The 25,000-nt window shown below is 45.5% G+C and overlaps 1 protein-coding gene across 1 annotated transcript in view; it reads right to left on the bottom strand.

The window, feature by feature from the left end:
- LOC311126859 (intermembrane lipid transfer protein VPS13B-like) overlaps positions 1–24,425 on the bottom strand; it is a gene marked incomplete at both ends in the record, with an annotated part of 94,358 nt that extends 69,933 nt beyond the window's left edge. Inside the window, 3 exons of the mRNA XM_084200838.1 lie at positions 5,574–5,717; positions 10,359–10,485; positions 24,222–24,425. Of these exons, the coding sequence (XP_084056964.1) occupies positions 5,574–5,717; positions 10,359–10,485; positions 24,222–24,425 (475 nt within the window). The remainder of the gene's footprint in view (positions 1–5,573; positions 5,718–10,358; positions 10,486–24,221) is intronic.
- Positions 24,426–25,000: the final 575 nt, after the last annotated feature.

The raw sequence follows: 25,000 nt of genomic DNA, 5'->3' as shown, positions 1-25,000 counted from the left end.
TGAGGCACCAACAGCACAATGGAAACAGATGACTCATCCCAAATAGATGAGCTGTTTTATTGGTCTCTTTGAACAACAGGTTCAGGTTGTATAATACAAATAGTCCAAACCCATTATTTGATTAAGAAACTCTGTTTCCAGAATGAAAAGGAAGCAGAATCCTAAAGATACAGCTGCCATTGTGTTGTGTTGTGTGGGCACTGGGCAGGCTTTTAACCGCAGAGACAATCCTAAAGATACAGCTGCCATTGTGTTGTGTTGTGTTGTGTGGGCAGGCTTTTAACAGCAGAGAGCAGAGGACACTGCTTTAGAAACAGACAGTTCATTGGTGACTGCAGTGAGGAGTCCAACACAACCAGTACCAGACCCGAACACTAGAGGGCCCTGCAGCATGTAGAATAGAGCAGAGCAGAGCACAGTGTACAAAACATTAAGAACACCTGCTCTTTCCATGATATAGACTGACCAGGTGAATCCAGGTGAAAGCTATGATCCCTTATTGATGTCACTTGCTAAATCCACTTGAATCAGTGTAGATGACGGGGAGGAGACAGGTTAAAGAAGGATTTTTAAGCCTTGAGACAATTGAGACATGGAAGTGCCTTTGAACAGGGTTTGGTAGTAGGTTCCAGGCATGCACCGGTTTGAGTGTGTCAAGAACTGCAACACTGCTGGGTTTTTCACACTCAACAGTTTCCTGTGTGTATCAAAAATGGTCCACCACCCAAAGGACATCCAGCCAACTTGACACAACTGTGGAAAGCATTGGAGTCATTATGGGCCAGCATCCCTGTGGAACTCTTTCGACACCTTGTAGAGTCCATGGTGTTCCTAATGTTTTGTACACTCAGTGTGTCTCTCCTCTCCTCTCCTCTCCTCTCCGGGCTGTAGATGGATGAGGAGGGAGTGCTCAGCCCACAGAGAGAGACAGTGGAGCTGCTAAGTATCATGTCCTGACCCCAGGTGACCCCTGGGTACCGTAGCAACCTCTCCCACCAGGACCCATAACAACCTCTATAACAGCACCATGTAACAGAGGCAACAGAGGTATGAATCACTAGGAGCAGGGTGAGGACTCAACATTACTCCTCCTTCTCTTAAACCAGAAACAGATGAAGGACAAGCCTCCTCTCCTCCCCTCCCCTCCTCTCCTCTCCTCTCCTCTCCTCTCCTCTCCTCCCCTCTCCTCTCCTCCTCCCCTCCTCCCCTCCTCCCCTCTCCTCCTCCTCTCCTCTGCTGTCCGAAACATGCCTGTCGACTTCACTACCACCCACCCCCCTCTTTCATAAAAAAACACTGGTTTATTTCTAGCACTACACAGTCAATGAAGAGTGTTGATTTTGGGAATAGAATGCAGGGTCTCCCTGATGCAAGGTCTCCCTGATGCAAGGTCTCCCTGATGCAAGGTCTCCCTGATGCAGGGTCTCCCTGATGCAAGGTCTCCCTGATGCAGGGTCTCCCTGATGCAGGGTCTCCCTGATGCAAGGTCTCCCTAATGCAGGATCTCCCTGATGCAAGGTCTCCCTGATGCAAGGTCTCCCTGATGCAGGGTCTCCTGGACTAGAACCTGATCATCTGGAATGATGTCTATAGGGTGGCTGGGTGTCTGACTGAGAAAGAGAAAGAGTGAGTGTGTGAATGTGTATTTATGGTCTGCAATAGGAACAGAATACCTTGACTGTGTGTCTTTGTTCTGTTGTGAAAGACATAGTGGCGTCACTACTATACCCATGATTGTGTTTTCTACAGTACTCCAACATCAGGTCTTCTAAACAATTCCAACAGATAGATGACACTAAAACACTAACTCTTTCCCTCTGCTTCCCCAATCCCATCCTAACCCTAAACCAGCCATGGCTGGGAGATATTGTTATATTGTGTTCCATTAAGACTGTATTCGACCGGCGCCACCCTAACCATCCTGTAAACAATAGAATGAACACAGAGAGAGAGAGAGAGAGAGAGAGAGAGAGAGAATCAACTATTAAAGACTACCAGAACCCACTGGATTCTCCAATTAAAATGAATGAACTACAGGACAAAATACAAACCCTCCAACCCAAAAAGGCCTGTGGTGTTGATGGTATCCTCAATGAAATGATAAAATATACAGACCACAAATTTCAATTAGCTATACTTAAACTCTTTAACATCATCCTTAGCTCTGGCATCTTCCCCAATATTTGGAACCAAGGACTGATCACCCCAATCCACAAAAGGTCCGGTTGCCAGGACCACAAATAAAAATTCCATCTAGACACCGTTGCCCTAGAGCACACAAAAAACTATACATACCTCTGCCTAAACATCAGCGCCACAGGTAACTTCCACAAAGCTGTGAACGATCTGAGAGACAAGGCAAGAAGGGCCTTCTATGCCATCAAAAGGAACATAACATTTGACATACCAATTAGGATCTGGCTAAAAATACTTGAATCAGTTATAGAACCCATTGCCCTTTATGGTTGTGAGGTCTGGGGTCCGCTCACCAACCAAGAATTCACAAAATGGGACAAACCCCAAATTGAGACTCTGCATGCAGAATTCTGCAAAAACATCCTCTGTGTACAACGTAAAACACAAAATAATGCATGCAGAGCAGAATTAGGCCAATACCCGCTAATTATCAAAATCCAGAAAAGAGCCGTTAAATTCTATAACCGCTTAAAAGGAAGCGATTCCCAAACCTTCCATAACAAAGCCATCACCTACAGAGAGATGAACTTGGAGAAGAGTCCCCTAAGTAAGCTGGTCCTGGGGCTCTGTTCACAAACACAAACAGACCCCACACAGCCCCAGGACAACAACAACAACAACAACAACAACACAATTAGACCCAACCAAATCATGAGAAAACAAAAAGAGAATTATTTGACACATTGGAAAGAACAAACAAAAAAACTGAGCAAACTAGAATGCTATTTGTCCCTAAACAGAGAGTACACAGTGGCAGAATACCTGACCACTGTGACTGACCCAAACTTAAGGAAAGCTTTGACTATGTACAGACTCAGTGAGCATAGCCTTGCTATTGAGAAAGGCCGCCGTAGGCAGACCTGGCTCTCAAGAGAAGACAGGCTATGTGCACACTGCCCACAAAATGAGGTGGAAACTGAGCTGCACTTCCTAACTTCCTGCCAAACGTATGACCATATTAGAGACACATATTTCCCTCAGATTACAGCAATCCACAAAGAATTCGAAAACAACCCAATTTTGATAAACTCCCTTATCTACTGGGTGAAAAACCACAGTGTGCCATCACAGCTGCAAGATTTGTGACCTGTTGCCACAAGAAAAGGGCAACCAGTGAAGAACAAACACCATTGTAAATACAACCCATATTTATGTTTATTTATTTCCCCATTTGTACTTGTTTCCTATTTACATTTTACATTTTAGTCATTTAGCAGACGCTCTTATCCAGAGCGACTTACAGGAGCAATTAGGGTTAAGTGCCTTGCTCAAGGGCACATCAACAGATTTTTCACCTAGTCGGCTCGGGGATTAGAACCAGCGACCTTTCGGTTACTGGCACTACGCTCTTAACTACTAAGCTACCTGCCGCCCCTATTTGCACATTGTTACAACACTGTATATCTACATAATATGACATTTGAAATGTCTTTATTCTTTTGAAATGTCTGAGTGTAATGTTTACTGTTAATATTTACTGTTTATTTCACTTTTGTTTACTATCTACTTCACTTGCTTTGGCAATGTTAACATACGTTTCCCATGCCAATAAAGCCCTTAAATTGAAAAAAAAACTGAATTGAATTGAATTGAGAGCAGATAGAGGACAGGAAAGCAACTGCTCGGCATCCGACTGCAAGGCACTACAGAGGGTAGTGCGTACGGCCCAGTACATCACTGGAGCCAAGCTTCCTGCCATCCAGGACCTCTATAACAGGCGGTGACAGAGGAAGGCCCTAAAAATTGTCAAAGACTCCAGCCACCCAATTCATAGACTTTTCTCTCTGTTACCGCAAGGCAAGCGGTACTGGAGCACCAAGTCTTGAACCAACAGGACCCTTAACAGCTTCTACCCCCAAGCCATAAGACTGCTAAATATACTGAACAACAATATAAACGCAACATGTAAAGTGTTGGTCCCATGTTTCATGAACTGAAATAAAAGATCCCAGAAATGTTCCATATGCACAAAAAGCTTATTTCACCCAGATTTTGTGCACAAATTTGTTTACATCCCTGTTAGTGAGCATTTCTCATTTGCCAAGATAATCCATCCACCTGACAGGTGTGGCATATCAAGAAGCTGATTAAACAGCATGATCATTACACAAGTGCACCTTGTGCTGGGGACAATAAAAGGCCACTCTAAAATGTGCAGTTTTGCCACACAACACAATGCCACAGATGTCTCAAGTTTTGAGGGAGCATGCAATTGGCATGCTGACTGCAGGAATGTCCACCAGAGCTGTTGCCAGAGATTTGTATTTTCATTTCTCTACGATAAATGTCGTTTTAGAGAATGTGTCAGTACGTCCAACCGGCCGCACAACCGCAGACCACGTGTAACCACACAAGCCCAGGACCTCCACATCCGGCTTCTTCACCTGCGGGATCCTCTGAGACCAGCCACCTGGACAGCTGATGAAACTGAGGAGTATTTCTGTCTGTAATAAGCCCTTTTGTGGGGAAAAACTCATTCTCATTGGCTGGGCCTGGCTCCCCAGTGGGTGGGCCTATGCCCTCCCAGGCCCTCCCATGGCTGCGCCCCTGCCCAGTCATGTGAAATCCATAGATTAGGGTCTAATGAATTTATTTCAATTGACTGATTTCCTTCAATGAACTGTAACTCAGTAAAATCTTTGAAATTGTTGCATGTTGCGTTTATATTTTTGTTCAGTGTAGTTAGTTAAATAGTTAACCAAATAGCTACCCAGACTATCTGCAATGACCCTTTTTTCACAAACGTTTTTTTTGACTCATCACATACAATGCTGCTACCGTTTATTATCTATCCTGTTGCCTAGTAACTTTACCCCTACCTATATGTACATAGCTACCTCAATTACCTCATACCCCTGCACATCAACTCAGTACTGGTACCCCTTGTATATAGCCAAGTTATCGTTACTCATTGTGTATTTATTATTACTTTTATTAGTACTTATTTTACTTTTCTATTATTTCTCTATTTTCTTTCTCTCTGTGTCGTTGCGAAGGGCCCGTAAGTAAGCATTTCACTGTTAGTCTACACCCGTTGTTTAGGGAAGCATGTGACAGATAAGTGATTTGATTTGGGACAAGGACGCTGTTAATCTCACCTCTTTATCAGAGATAGGATCAGGACAACAGATTAGAATACCAGGGGAAAAAAAGGATATATGTTTCTGGGCGTATAGGTGCATTTCAATGATAACAGGGATGTTGTGGATTTGACCCCCTCCCTTCTTGTAAATGTATTGATGTGCTAGTTTAACCTCTTCACCTGTTGTTGGTTGCGTATGACATGTTTGGTGTTTTTACACTGCTGCAACTGACTTGTCCAGCAACGGGACACATAAGACTTTGTGTATCTGATTACGGATGTGACTATCTCTTACCTGGCTGGTCTTCTCTGGGGCCTGTCCCCCCACTATGTTGGCTCGGAACAGCAGCTGCAGCAGGTGGACCTGGGCCACACTGAGGTAGAACTCCAGACTGGATGTTACATTCACCTCCAGGGAGTGACCACACACCACCACCTCCTGTTGGGACAGAGAGAGACAATATGAACACCACACACCTTTCTGTGTACATTTAGGATGTTTTATCAAAATTCCAGGATATTTTCTGTGGGTGTTTTGTCCCATGATGTATATTTTCACTGTAATAATGGCCCCATATATCACTGTAATAGTGTCCCCATATATCACTGTAATAGTGGCCCCATATATCACTGTAATAGTGGCCCCATATATCACTGTAATAGTGGCCCCATATTTCACTGTAATAGTTGCCCCATATATCACTGTAATAGTGGCCCCATATATCACTGTAATAGTGGCCCCATATATCACTGTAATAGTGGCCCCATATATCACTGTAATAGTGGCCCCATATATCACTGTAATAGTGGCCAAATATATCACTGTAATAGTGGCCCCATATTTATAATACACTGCTCAAAAAAATAAAGGGAACACTAAAATAACACATCCTAGATCTGAATGAATGAAATAATCTTATTAAATACTTTTTTCTTTACATAGTTGAATGTGCTGACAACAAAATCACACAAAAATTATCAATGGAAATCAAATGTATCAACCCATGGAGGTCTGGATTTGGAGTCACCCTCAAAATTAAAGTGGAAAACCACACTACAGGCTGATCCAACTTTGATGTAATGTCCTTAAAACAAGTCAAAATGAGGCTCAGTAGTGTGTGTGGCCTCCACGTGCCTGAATGACCTCCCTACAACGCCTGGGCATGCTCCTGATGAGGTGGCGGATGGTCTCCTGAGGGATCTCCTCCCAGACCTGGACTAAAGCATCCGCCAACTCCTGGACAGTCTGTGGTGCAACGTGGCGTTGGTGGATGGAGCGAGACATTATGTCCCAGATGTGCTCAATTGGATTCAGGTCTGGGGAACGGGCGGGCCAGTCCATAGCATCAATGCCTTCCTCTTGCAGGAACTGCTGACACACTCCAGCCACATGAGGTCTAGCATTGTCTTGCATTAGGAGGAACCCAGGGCCAACCGCACCAGCATATGGTCTCACAAGGGCTCTGAGGATCTCATCTCGGTACCTAATGGCAGTCAGGCTACCTCTGGCAAGCACATGGAGGGCTGTGCGGCCCCCCAAAGAAATGCCAGCCCACACCATGACTGACCCACCGCCAAACCGGTCATGCTGGAGGTTGTTGCAGGCAGCAGAACGTTCTCCACGACGTCTCCAGACTCTGTCACGTCTGTCACATGTGCTCAGTGTGAACCTGCTCTCATCTGTGAAGAGCACAGGGCGCCAGTGGCGAATTTGCCAATCTTGGTGTTCTCTGGCAAATGCCAAACGGTGTTGGGCTGTAAACACAACCCTCACCTGTGGACGTCGGGCCCTCATAACACCCTCATGGAGTCTGTTTCTGACCGTTTGAGCAGACACATGCACATTTGTGGCCTGCTGGAGGTCATTTTGCAGGGCTCTGGCAGTGCTCCTTCTGCTCCTCCTTGCACAAAGGCGGAGGTAGCAGTCCTGCTGCTGGGTTGTTGCCCTCCTACGGCCTCCTCCACGTCTCCTGATGTACTGGCCTGTCTCCTGGTAGCGCCTCCATGCTCTGGACACTACGCTGACAGACACAGCAAACCTTCTTGCCACAGCTCGCATTGATGTGCCATCCTGGATGAGCTGCACTACCTGAGCCACTTGTGTGGGTTGTAGACTCCGTCTCATGCTACCACTAGAGTGAAAGCACCGCCAGCATTCAAAAGTGACCAAAACATCAGCCAGGAAGCATAAGAACTGAGAAGTGGTCTGTGGTCACCACCTGCAAAACCAGTCCTTTATTGGGGTGTCTTGCTAATTGCCTATACTTTTCACCTGTTGTCTATTCCATTTGCACAACAGCATGTGAAATTTATTGTAATTCAGTGTTGCTTCCTAAGTGGACAGTTTGATTTCACAGAAGTGTGATTGACTTGGAGTTACATTGTGATGTTTAAGTGTTCCCTTTATTTTTTTGAGCAGTGTATAATATAATATGCCACTAAGCAGATGCTTTTATCCAAAGCGAGTTACAGTCATGCGTGCATAAATTTTTTTTTTAAGGTATGGTATATTTCACTGAATTGTTTTCTTTATTGAGTAGTATGATCTGCCAGTGTTTTAAGAGCGACGTCAAACCGCCCTGATGCACTGATGTAAAGACCGAGGTAGGTATAATTGGTGGTGGTGTGATCAACTTTGACCACCCCTAGGGTGAAGTGGTATTTCCTTGTGAACTGGATTTATTTGGAAAATCATCATTTTGTTGTTCTCATGTTCACTGACAGGCTATGATGTAACCCCTGTTCTGTTGAGACAACATCTAACACTGACAGGCTATGATGTAACCCCTGTTCTGTTGAGACAACATCTAACACTGACAGGTTATTATGTAACCCTGTTCTGTTGAGACAACATCTAACACTGACAGGTTATTATGTAACCCTGTTCTGTTGAGACAACATCTAACTCTGACAGGTTATGATGTAACCCTGTTCTGTTGAGACAACATCTAACACTGACAGGTTATGATGTAACCCTGTTCTGTTGAGACAACATCTAACACTGACAGGTTATGATGTAACCCTGTTCTGTTGAGACAACATCTAACTCTGACAGGTTATGATGTAACCCTGTTCTGTTGAGACAACATCTAACACTGACAGGTTATGATGTAACCCTGTTCTGTTGAGACAACATCTAACACTGACAGGCTATGATGTAACCCTGTTCTGTTGAGACAACATCTAACACTGACAGGATATGATGTAACCCTGTTCTGTTGAGACAACATCTAACACTGACAGGATATGATGTAACCCTGTTCTGTTGAGACAACATCTAACACTGACAGGCTATGATGTAACCCTGTTCTGTTGGAGACATCTAACACTGACAGGCTATGATGTAACCCTGTTCTGTTGGAGACATCTAACACTGACAGGATATGATGTAACCCTGTTCTGTTGAGACAACATCTAACACTGACAGGCTATGATGTAACCCTGTTCTGTTGGAGACATCTAACACTGACAGGATATGATGTAACCCTGTTCTGTTGAGACAACATCTAACACTGACAGGATATTATGTAACACTGTTCTGTCGGAGACAACATCTAACACTGACAGGATATGATGTAACCCTGTTCTGTTGAGACAACATCTAACACTGACAGGCTATGATGTAACCCTGTTCTGTTGAGACAACATCTAACACTGACAGGTTATGATGTAACCCTGTTCTGTTGAGACAACATCTAACACTGACAGGCTATGATGTAACCCTGTTCTGTTGAGACAACATCTAACACTGACAGGCTATGATGTAACCCTGTTCTGTTGAGACAACATCTAACACTGACAGGCTATGATGTAACCCTGTTCTGTTGAGACAACATCTAACACTGACAGGATATTATGTAACACTGTTCTGTCGGAGACAACATCTAACACTGACAGGATATGATGTAACCCTGTTCTGTTGAGACAACATCTAACTCTGACAGGTTATGATGTAACCCTGTTCTGTTGAGACAACATCTAACTCTGACAGGCTATGATGTAACCCTGTTCTGTTGAGACAACATCTAACACTGACAGGTTATGATGTAACCCTGTTCCGTTGAGACAACATTACTGGATGACAACCCACTGTGACTTGTGAAATATCCATAATGGGGCTACTTAGATTTCCTTTAAGTCATTAAAAATGTGCAAACTGTTAATCAGTCAGTCAATCAATCAATCAAATGTATTTTATAAAGCCCTTTTTACAGCAGAAACCCAGCCTAAAACCCCAAACAGCAAGCAATGCAGATGTAGAAGCACAGTGGCTAGGAAAAACTCCCTAGAAAGGCAGGAACCTAGGAAGAAACCTAGAGAGGAACCAGGCTCTGAGGGGTGGCCAGTCCTCTTCTGGCTGTTGCCGTAGAGATTATAAGAGTACACGGCATTAAGGCCAGATCATTCTTCAAGATATTCAAACGTTCATAGATGACCAGCAGGGTCAAAATAATCACAGTGGTTGTAGAGGTTAGTTCCTAAGGAGTAAATGTCAGTTGGCTTTTCATAACTGAACAATCTGAGGTTTAAACAATCACAGTAAAGGTTCTGGGTTAATGTTAAAACCTCACAGTAAAGACAGTAAAGGTTCTGGGTTAATGTTAAAACCTCACAGTAAAGGTTCTGGGTTAATGTTAAAACCTCACAGTAAAGGTTCTGGGTTAATGTTAAAACCTCACAGTAAAGGTTCTGGGTTAATGTTAAAACCTCACAGTAAAGGTTCTGGGTTAATGTTAAAACCCCACAGTAAAGGTTCTGGGTTAATGTTAAAACCTCACAGTAAAGGTTCTGGGTTAATGTTAAAACCTCACAGTAAAGGTTCTGGGTTAATGTTAAAACCCCACAGTAAAGGTTCTGGGTTAATGTTAAAACCTCACAGTAAAGGTTCTGGGTTAATGTTAAAACCTCACAGTAAAGGTTCTGGGTTAATGTTAAAACCCCACAGTAAAGGTTCTGGGTTAATGTTAAAACCTCACAGTAAAGGTTCTGGGTTAATGTTAAAACCTCACAGTAAAGGTTCTGGGTTAATGTTAAAACCTCACAGTAAAGATTCTGGGTTAATGGTGTCTCATACACTGACCTCCACTTGTCCGTTGTCAGGGGATATGGGCTTGCTGAATATGATGGCAGGTGCTGCTGTCACTCGGACAGAGAAGTCAGTCAGGATGGGCGTCAGGATGGCTCTCCTCTCCCGGTGTCTCCTGACACTGGGAACATAGACATAAACTGTTATAATATACTGTATATTAATATACACTGAGTGTACAAAACATTAAGAACACCTTCCTAATATTGAGTTGCACCCCTCCCCTTCCCTTTTTGCCCTCAGAACAGCCTCAATTTGTCTGGGCATGGACTCTACTAGGTGTCGAAAGCGTTCCACAGGGATGCTGGCCCATGTTGTGTCAAGTTGGCTGGATGTCCTTTGAGTGGTGGACCATTCTTGATACACACATGAAACTGTTGAGTGTGAAAAACCCAGCAGCGTTGGAGTTCTTGACACAAACCGGTGCGCCTGGCACCTACTACCATACCCCGTTCAAAGGCACTTCAATATTTTGTCTTGCCCATTGACCCTCTAAATGGCACACATACACAATCCATGTCTCAACTGTCTCAAGGCTTAAAAATGGTTATTTAACCTGTCTCCTCCCCTTCATCTACACTGATTGAAGTGGATTTAACAAGTGACTGTACAGTGTTTCCGGGTTAAGTGAGCAGTGTGTCAAGAAGCAGTGCGGCTTGGCAGGTTCGTGTTTCGGAGGACGCATGGCTCTTTACCTTCGCCTCTCCCGAGTCCATACGGGAGTTGCAGCAATGGGACAAGACTGTAACTACCAATTGGATATCACGAAATTGGGAAGAAAAAGGGGTAAAAAGTACCAAAAAAAATGAAAGGATGGGAGTTAGGATGTCTCTCCTCTCCTGATGTCTCCTAATACTGGAAAAGTAGACAAATAATACACTATATATACAAAAGTATGTGGACACCCCTTCAAATTAGTGGATTTGGCTATTTCAGCCACACTTGTTGCTGACAGGTGTATAAAGAATGGGACCGCCGAGTGCTGAAGCATGTAACTCACTACCGAGTTCCAAACTGCCTCTGGAAGCAACGTCAGCACAAGAACTGTTAGTCGGGAGCTTCATGAAATGGGTTTCCATGGCCAAGCAGCCACACACAAGCCGAAGATCACCATGCACAATACCAAGTGTCGGCTGGAGTGGTGTAAAGCCATTGGACTCTGGAGCAGTGGAAACGCGTTCTCTGGAGTGATGAATCACGCTTCACCATCTGGCAGTCCGACAGACGAATCTGGGTTTGGCGGATGCCAGGAGAACGCTACCTGCCCCAATGCATAGTGCCAACTGTAAAGTTTGGTGGAGGAGGAATAATGGTATGGGGCTGTTTTTCATGGTTCGGGCAAGGCCCCTTAGTTCTAATGAAGGGAAATCTTAACACTACAGCATACAATGACATGCTAGACGATTAAGTTATTCCAACTTTGTGGCAACAATTTGGGGAAGGCCCTTTCCTGTTTCAGCATGACAATTCCCCCGTGCACAAAGCGAGGTCCATACAGAAATGATTTGTCGAGATCGATGTGGAAGAACTTGACTGGCCTGCACATCTGGCCATCTTTAATCACACACTGGGTTGGCCATCTTTATTCACTTCTCATGGCTGTACAGTCTATAGCTGAGTGGATACTTTAGTCTCATCTGCCTTTGGCCAAACACAGACAAGTCAACAACAGTGGAAACACGTTCAGAGCTGAAGTATTGTTGTGTCTTAACTGACAAACAGGCACACGTTTCAAACTCTCACTGGCTGGCTCAAATTCAAACCAGCGCACTCTAACTGAACTCTACAATACCACACACTTCACTTCAAAATCCATTTCACTTTACAGGGCCAACCTGTGGAATATTTCCATAACTGGGCATTTCCCATTTCAGCTCCAACACATTGTAGCTGGGAGCGAGACTGAGTCTGTTAAAGCGGAGTTAGACATTATTTGACAAGTCTCTATTGGGAACACACCCTAACTGTATACACAAGGCCCAAACTAAGACCTTAAAACATCAACCTTCCTCCATTTCCTTAATGTTCATTCCCACAAACAAGTCATATTTGTGGGAACATTTGTTAGCAGTAAAACCAATACACAAGTGAGCTCTAGAAGATGGTGCTAATTGCCACATCTGCTGCGGCTATTAAAACAATCAAACAGCATAGCTTTCCAATATTTCTAGAGGGCCAAGTAGGATTACACCATGCCTATTCCTAGGTGGCCCGCAGTAGAGTTCTGCCATACATAGTGTATTACCCTTGTCCTCGGGGGGAGGCAGACCAGATCAGTGTTTCTCTGAGAGTTACTTTGAGTGGGCTGATTCAGAGGAGGTGTAATGATCTGGGAGAGAGTTCTCTAGGTTCTGGGTAATCTCCTTCAGAGTTACAGTGAAATAGTGAGTGTCCCGTTGCAGGGGACAGGTGCCATCCGTCACCACAGAGAAAGAGAGAGAGGCAGAGAGAGAGAGAGAGAGAGCACAGAGAAAGAGAGAGAGCACAGAGAAAGAGAGAGAGGCAGAGAGAGAGAGAGAGGCAGAGAGAGAGAGAGAGAGAGAGAGAGAGAGAGAGAGAGAGAGAGAGACCATGTAATGTGTCTTCTCAGTCATGTTGAGACTGGTCGACTACTATTGCTTTAATGTATTGTTATTCTCATTAATATTGTTGTTGTAGTTGCTGTTAATGGTAATCCCATTTCCACTACTACTATTATTGCTGTTGGTCCCACCATTTTTGTTATATCTATACTTTGATAATGTAAGTAATTTTACTTGCCATGTCAATAACGTCTATTGAATTGAATTGAGAGAGAGAGAGAGAGAGAGAGAGAGAGAGAGAGAGAGAGAGAGAGAGAGAGAGAGAGAGAGAAAGAGAGAGAGAGAGAGAGAGAAAGAGAGAGGCAGAGAGAGAGAGAGAGAGAGAGAGACAGATACAGATACAGAGACAGAGACAGAGACAGAGACACAGAGAGAGACAGAGAGAGACAGAGAGAGACAGAGAGAGACAGAGACAGAGAGAGAGAGAGAGAGAGAGAGAGAGAGAGAGAGAGAGAGAGAGAGAGAGAGACTTAAGGAAAGCTTTGACTATGTACAGACTCAGTGACCATAGCCTTGCTATTGAGAAAGGCCGCCGTAGGCAGACCTGGCTCTCAAGAGAAGACAGGCTATGTGCACACTGCCCACAAAATGAGGTGGAAACTGAGCTGCACTTCCTAACCTCCTGCCAAATGTATGACCATATTAGAGACACATATTTCCCTCAGATTACAGCGATCCACAAAGAATTCGAAAACAAACCCAATTTTGATAAACTCCCTTATCTACTGGGTGAAAAACCACAGTGTGCCATCACAGCTGCAAGATTTGTGACCTGTTGCCACAAGAAAAGGGCAACCAGTGAAGAACAAACACCATTGTAAATACAACACATATTTATGTTTATTTATTTTCCCATTTGTACTTTAACTATTTACACATTGTTAAAACACTGTATATATACATAATATGACATTTGAAATGTCTTTATTCTTTTGAAACTTCTGAGTGTAATGTTTACTGTTAATATTTATTGTTTATTTCACTTTTGTTTACTATCTACTTCACTTGCTTTGGCAATGTTAACACACGTTTCCCATGCCAATAAAGCCCTTAAATTGAAATTGAAATTGAATTGAGAGAGAACCGGCTCGGTTTACCAACTGCCCACTAGGCCTCAGAGGCCCAGGGTAGAGCCGGTCTGTGTGTTTGTGTACAGTATATCTGCAAAGGTGTAAAGTACTTAAATAAAAATAATTTAAAGCACTACTTAAGTAGTTTTTGGGGGGGTATCTGTACTTTACTTTACATTTTTATCTGTACTTTACTTTACATTTTTTACAACTTTTACTATATTCCTAAAGAAAATAATGTCCTTTTTAATCCATACATTTTCCCTGACACCCAAAAGTACTCATTACATGTTGAATACTTAGCAGGACAGTACAATTGTCCAATTCACGCACTTCTCAAGAGAACATCCCTGGTCTACTGCCTCTGATCTGTCAGACTCTCTAAACACACATGCTAAGTCTGTAAATGATGTCTGAGTGTTGGAGTGTGCCCCTGGCTAGCTATAAAACCTTTTTTAAAGGAAAATGGTGCAATCCTGTTTTGTTAATATAAGGAATTAGAAATGATTTATACTTTTACTTTTGATACTTAAGATTATTTTAGCAATTACATTTACTTTTGATACTTACGTATATTTAAAACCAACTACTTTGACTTTAAGTAGTATTTTACTGGGTGACTTTCACTTTTACTTTTACGGCAGGTAGCTTAGTGGTTAAGAGCGTTGTGCCAGTACCCGAAAGGTCGCTGGTTCTAATCCCCGAGCCGACTAGGTGAAAAATCTGTCGATGTGCCCTTGAACAAGGCACTTAACCCTAATTGCTCCTGTAAGTCGCTCTGGATAAGAGCGTCTGCTAAATTAATAAAATGTAAATGTAAAATGTCATTTTCTATTAAGGTATCTTTACTTTTACTCAAATATGACAATTGGGGACTTTTTCCACCACACTCTATCTGTGTGTGGGTTATGGTTCACAAAGAGCTAACCAGTGTGAACAGAGAGAGGGGAATTAAGCACCACATAGGGAAGGTAGAAAGTTCACAGCTGCAATGCTTCCCAACTCTCCCAAAACGCTTCCCAACACTGGGTCTTTCCCTGGTCAACACAGCTCCTAACCCTGGTGTCCTCCTGTATCACAGAGACAGCTCCTGTCCTAACCCTGGTGTCCTCCTGTATCACAGAGACAGCTCCTGTCCTAACCCTGGTGTCCTCCTGTATCACAGAGACAGCTCATGTCCTAACCCTAGTGTCCTCCTGTATCACAGAGACAGCTCCTGTCCTAACCCTGGTGTCCTCCTGTATCACAGAGACAGCTCCTGTCCTAACCCTGGTGTCCTCCTGTATCACAGATACAGCTCCTGTCCTAACCCTGGTGTCCTCCTGTATCACAGAGACAGCTCCTGTCCTAACCCTGGTGTCCTCCTGTATCACAGAGACAGCTCCTGTCCTAACCCTGGTGTCCTCCTGTATCACAGAGACAGCTCCTGTCCTAACCCTGGTGTCCTCCTGTAACACAGAGACAGCTCCTGTCCTAACCCTGGTGTCCTCCTGTATCACAGAGACAGCTCCTGTCCTAACCCTGGCGTCCTCCTGTATCACAGAGATATCTCCTGTCCTAACCCTGGCGTCCTCCTGTATCACAGAGACAGCTCCTGTCCTAACCCTGGTGTCCTCCTGTATCACAGATACAGCTCCTGTCCTAACCCTGGTGTCCTCCTGTATCACAAAGACAGCTCCTGTCCTAACCCTGGTGTCCTCCTGTATCACAGAGACAGCTCCTGTCCTAACCCTGGTGTCCTCCTGTATCACAGAGACAGCTCCTGTCCTAACCCTGGTGTCCTCCTGTAACACAGAGACAGCTCCTGTCCTAACCCTGGTGTCCTCCTGTATCACAGAGACAGCTCCTGTCCTAACCCTGGCGTCCTCCTGTATCACAGAGACAGCTCCTGTCCTAACCCTGGCGTCCTCCTGTATCACAGAGACAGCTCCTGTCCTAACCCTGGCGTCCTCCTGTATCACAGAGACAGCTCCTGTCCTAACCCTGGCGTCCTCCAGTATCACAGAGACAAATCCTGTCCAAACCCTGGTGTCCTCCTGTATCACAGAGACAGCTCCTGTCCTAACCCTGGTGTCCTCCTGTATCACAGAGACATCTCCTGCCCTAACCCTGGTGTCCTCCTGTATCACAGAGACAGCTCCTGTCCTAACCCTGGTGTCCTCCTGTAACACAGAGACAGCTCCTGTCCTAACCCTGGAGTCCTCCTGTAACACAGAGACAGCTCCTGTCCTAACCCTGGTGTCCTCCTGTATCACAGAGACAGCTCCTGTCCTAACCCTGGTGTCCTCCTGTAACACAGAGACAGCTCCTGTCCTAACCCTGGTGTCCTCCTGTAACACAGAGACAGCTCCTGTCCTAACCCTGGTGTCCTCCTGTAACACAGAGACAGCTCCTGTCCTAACCCTGGTGTCCTCCTGTAACACAGAGACAGCTCCTGTCCTAACCCTGGTGTCCTCCTGTATCACAGAGACAGCTCCTGTCCTAACCCTGGCGTCCTCCTGTATCACAGAGACAGCTCCTGTCCTAACCCTGGTGTCCTCCTGTAACACAGAGACAGCTCCTGTCCTAACCCTGGTGTCCTCCTGTAACACAGAGACAGCTCTTGTCAGCAGACCGATGAAACCAACGCAGTGTGTTGTTGCTACTAGCCTACTACTGAAGAGAAAAGGGAGAAGTCATTCCGCCAGCGACCCTCCCTCCGTCCACTTTAGGCCCAGAGAGGAAAGAGAGGGAGGAGAGGTGTGAACTTTGGAAGTGGTCTGTCACAACGTGTTACAGTGATGTGTTCACTACTTCACGAGTGTGAAATGGCTTGGGCTGGCTCCCATGCTGGGACACTGTAAATCATCCAGTTAATTAGAGTTAGCTGAGAGGTGTGTGTGTACAGCTAGCTGAGAAGTTGTGGAAGTGGCCCTGGAACCTGGACTATACGGTAATATACAGCAAGCCTTGTTTTCATTCCCTCTTAGGGCGTCCAGTCTCTGTTCTCCGGTCTCTGTTCTCCAGTCTCTGTTCTCCAGTCTCTGTTCTCCAGTCTCTGTTCTCCAGTCTCTGTTCTCCAGTCTCTGTTCTCCAGTCTCTGTTCTCCAGTCTCTGTTCTCCAGTCTCTGTTCTCCAGTCTCTGTTCTCCAGTCTCTGTTCTCCAGTCTCTGTTCTCCAGTCTCTGTTCTCCAGTCTCTGTTCTCCAGTCTCTGTTCCCCAGTCTCTGTTCCCCAGTCTCTGTTCCCCAGTCTCTGTTCCCCAGTCTCTGTTCCCCAGTCTCTGTTCCCCAGTCTCTGTTCTCCAGTCTCTGTTCCCCAGTCTCTGTTCCCCAGTCTCTGTTCCCCAGTCTCTGTTCTCCAGTCTCTGTTCTCCAGTCTCTGTTCTCCAGTCTCTGTTCTCCAGTCTCTGTTCTCCAGTCTCTGTTCCCCAGTCTCCGTTCTCCAGTCTCTGTTCTCCAGTCTCTGTTCTCCAGTCTCTGTTCTCCAGTCTGCCCGTCATCTTTCAGGGGGAGCAGTAGAACTACTGGCTGGGAGGAGGAGTTCTGAAGCTTCAGCTCCAGTAAAACACCACACAGTTCAGCTTCAGTACAGACAGCTCCAGTAAAACACCACACAGTTCAGCTTCAGTACAGACAGCTCCAGTAAAACACCACACAGTTCAGCTTCAGTACAGACAGCTCCAGTAAAACACCACACAGTTCAGCTTCAGCACAGACAGCTCCAGTAAAACACCACACAGTTCAGCTTCAGTACAGACAGCTCCAGTAAAACACCACACAGTTCAGCTTCAGCACAGACAGCTCCAGTAAAACACCACACAGTTCAGCTTCAGTACAGACAGCTCCAGTAAAACACCACACAGTTCAGCTTCAGTACAGACAGCTCCAGTAAAACACCACACAGTTCAGCTTCAATACAGACAGCTCCAGTAAAACACCACACAGTTCAGCTTCAGCACAGACAGCTCCAGTAAAACACCACACAGTTCAGCTTCAGCACAGACAGCTCCAGTAAAACACCACACAGTTCAGCTTCAGTACAGACAGCTCCAGTAAAACACCACACAGTTCAGCTTCAGCACAGACAGCTCCAGTAAAACACCACACAGTTCAGCTTCAGCACAGACAGCTCCAGTAAAACACCACACAGTTCAGCTTCAGTACAGACAGCTCAGTAAAACACCACACAGTTCAGCTTCAATACAGACAGCTCCAGTAAAACACCACACAGTTCAGCTTCAGCACAGACAGCTCCAGTAAAACACCACACAGTTCAGCTTCAATACAGACAGCTCCAGTAAAACACCACACAGTTCAGCTTCAGTACAGACAGCTCCAGTAAAACACCACACAGTTCAGCTTCAATACAGACAGCTCCAGTAAAACACCACACAGTTCAGCTTCAGTACAGACAGCTCCAGTAAAACACCACACAGTTCAGCTTCAATACAGACAGCTCCAGTAAAACACCACACAGTTCAGCTTCAATACAGACAGCTCCAGTAAAACACCACACAGTTCAGCTTCAGTACAGACAGCTCCAGTAAAACACCACACAGTTCAGCTTCAGTACAGACAGCTCCAGTAAAACACCACACAGTTCAGCTTCAGTACAGACAGCTCCAGTAAAACACCACACAGTTCAGCTTCAATACAGACAGCTCCAGTAAAACACCACACAGTTCAGCTTCAGTACAGACAGCTCCAGTAAAACACCACACAGTTCAGCTTCAATACAGACAGCTCCAGTAAAACACCACACAGTTCAGCTTCAGCACAGACAGCTCCAGTAAAACACCACACAGTTCAGCTTCAGTACAGACAGCTCCAGTAAAACACCACACAGTTCAGCTTCAGTACAGACAGCTCCAGTAAAACACCACACAGTTCAGCTTCAGTACAGACAGCTCCAGTAAAACACCACACAGTTCAGCTTCAGTACAGACAGCTCCAGTAAAACACCACACAGTTCAGCTTCAGCACAGACAGCTCCAGTAAAACACCACACAGTTCAGCTTCAGCACAGACAGCTCCAGTAAAACACCACACAGTTCAGCTTCAGTACAGACAGCTCCAGTAAAACACCACACAGTTCAGCTTCAGCACAGACAGCTCCAGTAAAACACCACACAGTTCAGCTTCAGCACAGACAGCTCCAGTAAAACACCACACAGTTCAGCTTCAGTACAGACAGCTCCAGTAAAACACCACACAGTTCAGCTTCAGTACAGACAGCTCCAGTAAAACACCACACAGTTCAGCTTCAGTACAGACAGCTCCAGTAAAACACCACACAGTTCAGCTTCAGCACAGACAGCTCCAGTAAAACACCACACAGTTCAGCTTCAGTACAGACAGCTCCAGTAAAACACCACACAGTTCAGCTTCAGCACAGACAGCTCCAGTAAAACACCACACAGTTCAGCTTCAGTACAGACAGCTCCAGTAAAACACCACACAGTTCAGCTTCAGCACAGACAGCTCCAGTAAAACACCACACAGTTCAGCTTCAGTACAGACAGCTCCAGTAAAACACCACACAGTTCAGCTTCAGTACAGACAGCTCCAGTAAAACACCACACAGTTCAGCTTCAGTACAGACAGCTCCAGTAAAACACCACACAGTTCAGCTTCAGTACAGACAGCTCCAGTAAAACACCACACAGTTCAGCGTCAGTACAGACAGCTCCAGTAAAACACCACACAGTTCAGCTTCAGTACAGACAGCTCCAGTAAAACACCACACAGTTCAGCTTCAATACAGACAGCTCCAGTAAAACACCACACAGTTCAGCTTCAGTACAGACAGCTCCAGTAAAACACCACACAGTTCAGCTTCAATACAGACAGCTCCAGTAAAACACCACACAGTTCAGCTTCAGTACAGACAGCTCCAGTAAAACACCACACAGTTCAGCTTCAGTACAGACAGCTCCAGTAAAACACCACACAGTTCAGCTTCAGTACAGACAGCTCCAGTAAAACACCACACAGTTCAGCTTCAATACAGACAGCTCCAGTAAAACACCACACAGTTCAGCTTCAGTACAGACAGCTCCAGTAAAACACCACACAGTTCAGCTTCAATACAGACAGCTCCAGTAAAACACCACACAGTTCAGCTTCAGCACAGACAGCTCCAGTAAAACACCACACAGTTCAGCTTCAGTACAGACAGCTCCAGTAAAACACCACACAGTTCAGCTTCAGTACAGACAGCTCCAGTAAAACACCACACAGTTCAGCTTCAGTACAGACAGCTCCAGTAAAACACCACACAGTTCAGCTTCAGTACAGACAGCTCCAGTAAAACACCACACAGTTCAGCTTCAGCACAGACAGCTCCAGTAAAACACCACACAGTTCAGCTTCAGCACAGACAGCTCCAGTAAAACACCACACAGTTCAGCTTCAGTACAGACAGCTCCAGTAAAACACCACACAGTTCAGCTTCAGCACAGACAGCTCCAGTAAAACACCACACAGTTCAGCTTCAGCACAGACAGCTCCAGTAAAACACCACACAGTTCAGCTTCAGTACAGACAGCTCCAGTAAAACACCACACAGTTCAGCTTCAGTACAGACAGCTCCAGTAAAACACCACACAGTTCAGCTTCAGTACAGACAGCTCCAGTAAAACACCACACAGTTCAGCTTCAGCACAGACAGCTCCAGTAAAACACCACACAGTTCAGCTTCAGTACAGACAGCTCCAGTAAAACACCACACAGTTCAGCTTCAGCACAGACAGCTCCAGTAAAACACCACACAGTTCAGCTTCAGTACAGACAGCTCCAGTAAAACACCACACAGTTCAGCTTCAGCACAGACAGCTCCAGTAAAACACCACACAGTTCAGCTTCAGTACAGACAGCTCCAGTAAAACACCACACAGTTCAGCTTCAGTACAGACAGCTCCAGTAAAACACCACACAGTTCAGCTTCAGTACAGACAGCTCCAGTAAAACACCACACAGTTCAGCTTCAGTACAGACAGCTCCAGTAAAACACCACACAGTTCAGCGTCAGTACAGACAGCTCCAGTAAAACACCACACAGTTCAGCTTCAGTACAGACAGCTCCAGTAAAACACCACACAGTTCAGCTTCAGTACAGGCAGCTCCAGTAAAACACCACACAGTTCAGCTTCAGTACAGACAGCTCCAGTAAAACACCACACAGTTCAGCTTCAGCACAGACAGCTCCAGTAAAACACCACACAGTTCAGCTTCAGTACAGACAGCTCCAGTAAAACACCACACAGTTCAGCGTCAGTACAGACAGCTCCAGTAAAACACCACACAGTTCAGCTTCAGTACAGACAGCTCCAGTAAAACACCACACAGTTCAGCGTCAGTACAGACAGCTCCAGTAAAACACCACACAGTTCAGCTTCAGTACAGACAGCTCCAGTAAAACACCACACAGTTCAGCTTCAGTACAGACAGCTCCAGTAAAACACCACACAGTTCAGCTTCAGTACAGACAGACAGACAGACAAGCCGTGCTGTGATGGCTGTAGCCGCTCAACAACAGGAGAACTACAGGACAGCCACATCTACAGAGGAGAGAGGAGGAGAAGAGAAGGAGAGAGGGGAGAGAAGGAAAGGAGAGGGAGAGAGAAGGAGAGGAGAGGGAGAGAAGGAGAGGAGAGGGAGAGAAGAGGAGAGGAGAGGAGAGGAGAGAGAGAGAGAGGAGAGGAGAGGAGAGGAGAGGAGAGGAGAGGAGAGGAGAGGAGAGGAGAGGAGAGGAGAGGAGAGGAGAGGAGAGGAGAGGAGAGGAGAGGAGAGGAGAGAGAGAGAGGAGAGAGAGGAGAGGAGAGGAGAGGAGAGGAGAGGAGAGGAGAGGAGAGGAGAGGAGAGGAGAGGAGAGGAGAGGAGAGGAGAGGAGAGGAGAGGAGAGAGAGAGAGAGAGAGAGAGAGAGAGGAGGAGGACAGAGAGAGAGAGAGAGAGAGAGAGAGAGAGAGAGAGAGAGAGAAAGCTTTGACTATGTACAGACTCAGTGAGCATAGCCTTGCTATTGAGAAAGGCCGCCGTAGGCAGACCTGGCTCTCAAAAGAAGACAGGCTATGTGCACACTGCCCACAAAATGAGGTGGAAACTGAGCTGCACTTCCTAACCTCCTGACCATATATTAGAGACACATATTTCCCTCAGATTACAGCGATCCACAAAAAATTTGAAAACAAACCCAATTTTGATAAACTCCCTTATCTACTTGGTGAAAAACCACAGTGTGCCATCACAGCAGCAAGATGTGTGACCTGTTGCCACAAGAAAAGGGCAACAAGTGAAGAACAAACACTATTGTAAATACAACCCATATTTATGTTTATTTATTTTCCCATTTGTACTTTAACTATTTGCACATTGTTACAACACTGTATATATACATAATATGACATTTGAAATGTCTTTATTCTTTTGGAACTTCTGAGTGTAATGTTTACTGTTAATATTTATTGTTTATTTCACTTTTGTTTACTATCTACTTCACTTGCTTTGGCAATGTTAACATACGTTTCCCATGCCAATAAAGCCCTTAAATTGAAATTGAATTGAATTGAAATTGAGAGAGAGAGAGAGACAGAGACAGAGAGAGAGAGAGAGAGAGAGAGAGAGAGAGAGAGAGAGAGAGAGAGAGAGAGAGAGAGAGAGAGAATAAATTAGGCTCGACTCCTAATAATAGTGTTCAGGTCTGTATGTGTGTGTGTGTGTGTGTGTGTGTGTGTGTGTGTGTGTGTGTGTGTGTGTGTGTGTGTGTGTGTGTGTGTTGGCTGGGCTCCACAGACAATCAGACCATGTAGAGATCTCACTGTGACAGCTCTGACCCCAGCTCTATTGGCTAGAAGGTGAGTCCTACACACTGAAGCACTGTGTGTGTGTCTCTCTCAGTGTGTGTCTCTCTCAGTGTGTGTCTCTCTCAGTGTGTGTCTCTCAGTGTGTGTCTCTCTCTCAGTGTGTGTCTCTCTCTCTCAGTGTGTGTGTGTCTCTCAGTGTGTCTCTCTCAGTGTGTGTCTCTCTCTCAGTGTGTGTGTCTCTCAGTGTGTCTCTCTCTCTCAGTGTGTGTGTCTCTCTCAGTGTGTGTGTCTCTCAGTGTGTCTCTCTCTCTCTCAGTGTGTGTGTCTCTCTCAGTGTGTGTGTGTGTCTCTCAGTGGGTGTGTCTCTCTCAGTGTGTGTGTCTCAGTGTGTGTCTCTCTCTCAGTGTGTGTGTGTCTGTCAGTGTGTGTGTGTCTGTCAGTGTGTGTGTGTGTGTGTTATCCTCCAGTATCATTGAACCCCCTGTTGACCGGGTCACTGTCTCAAACAGCTCTGTGTTTCTCCATCGTTCCGCTGTTGTATTGTTCCCCTGTAGGCTCCTCTACTCTAATCTATTTCTATCTGACAGGGAACTCATCAGGGATTCCTTGCTGCTTTCCTTCCAGTGATGCTGTGATCTTTGGGAGCCGTCCTTCTGAAAACACAGCTGAAAGAAGCAGCGAAGCCAAACAGGCCGTAAAACGTGTGCTTGTTTTAGCTCCTGGTTCTCTCTAGAAAACATGACAGGCTTTGTAATTATGAGTCTGCATGGGAAAGCTGCATGAACAAGAGGGATCCAAGCAGCAGTGCGTCCCAAATGGCACCCTATCCCCTATATAGTGCACTACATTTGACCAGAGCCCTATGGGCCCAGATCACTAAAGGGAATAAGGTTCCATTTGGGACGGACGGCAGATCACTGAGCCTTGTTGGACCTCATCAAGACTACTGTTCAACATTACCATTAGATCACACAGACCACTTCACTCTACCAAGACATCTGACTGGACATCTTTTCATTGATTTCAATGGGATGTGATCCAATCATCCAACCAAACCGTAACACACCCTGTCAACTACTAGTTAGAAGACTATGATTAATTGATTTATTGATAAGTAGAATCAGGTGTGTTTCTGCTTGGCTGGGACAAAACCCTGCACCCACATTGGCCCTGTACAGATATGATTGGCCACCTTGGTTCTGAGAGGTGGTGAGGTATGTCCTGATTGGTTGGTTGTACCCAGTAGTCTGTCCTGATTGGTTAGTTGTATCCAGTAGTCTGTCCTCATTGGTTAGTTGTACCCAGTAGTCTGTCCTGATTGGTTAGTTGTATCCAGTAGTCTGTCCTGATTGGTTAGTTGTACCCAGTAGTCTGTCCTGATTGGTTTGTTGCACCCAGTAGTCTGTCCTGATTGGTTGTTTACCTGCTGGCCATGTTCCATTCCAGGGCGGGGTTCTGTGAGTTCCTCTCTGTCTCGGTGGACACACCCCCCTTAGACCCCTCCTTCTCTGGTTTGAGTTGCTCCCATTGGGCGGTACCGATGTTGATGGACTGCAGGTCCACCTGGTACTGGCGGTCCTCCACCTCTGACCCCGGGTCACGCAGGATGCCCAGGTTCAACGCTCGCCTGGGGGAGAAAAACGGAGAGCGAGAGGGACGTTAAGGGTTTAAACAGCCCAAATAACATCACCTGAAACAGATTGGAACCCAGACCAGCCACGCCAGAGCTCTGACATCATAGGTACCACCTCTGTCATGTGATCAGCATTACCCACAACCCCCTGGGGCTCATTCAGGTTTGTTATACTGCATGTGAACCAGTCAGGGCACCATCAGTCAGTTCCCTGACATATGATGACAACCACTTCTGACACAGAGTGACTCATATGTTGCATGCTATATATGGTGCATAATGTAGATGTTATCATGGCTACCAGTGGTTTCAGCTAGCTACCTCTACACGCTAAGTAGCTAGCTACCTCTACACGCTAAGTAGCTAGCTACCTCTACACGCTAAGTAGCTAGCTACCTCTACACGCTAAGTAGCTAGCTACCTCTACACGCTAAGTAACTAGCTACCTCTGCACGCTAAGTAGCTAGCTACCTCTACACGCTAAGTAACCATTGGTGTTTCACAGTCAATTGAGGCAAGACAACACAGACACCGTTTCAGCTAACCTAACCTAACCACTAAGCATGCAG

Source organism: Coregonus lavaretus (genome assembly GCF_964263955.1).
Source record: "Coregonus lavaretus genome assembly, contig: HAP1_SCAFFOLD_1854, whole genome shotgun sequence".
Classification (NCBI taxonomy): Eukaryota; Metazoa; Chordata; class Actinopteri; order Salmoniformes; family Salmonidae; genus Coregonus; species Coregonus lavaretus.
This window is presented reverse-complemented; position numbering and strand designations above follow the sequence as displayed.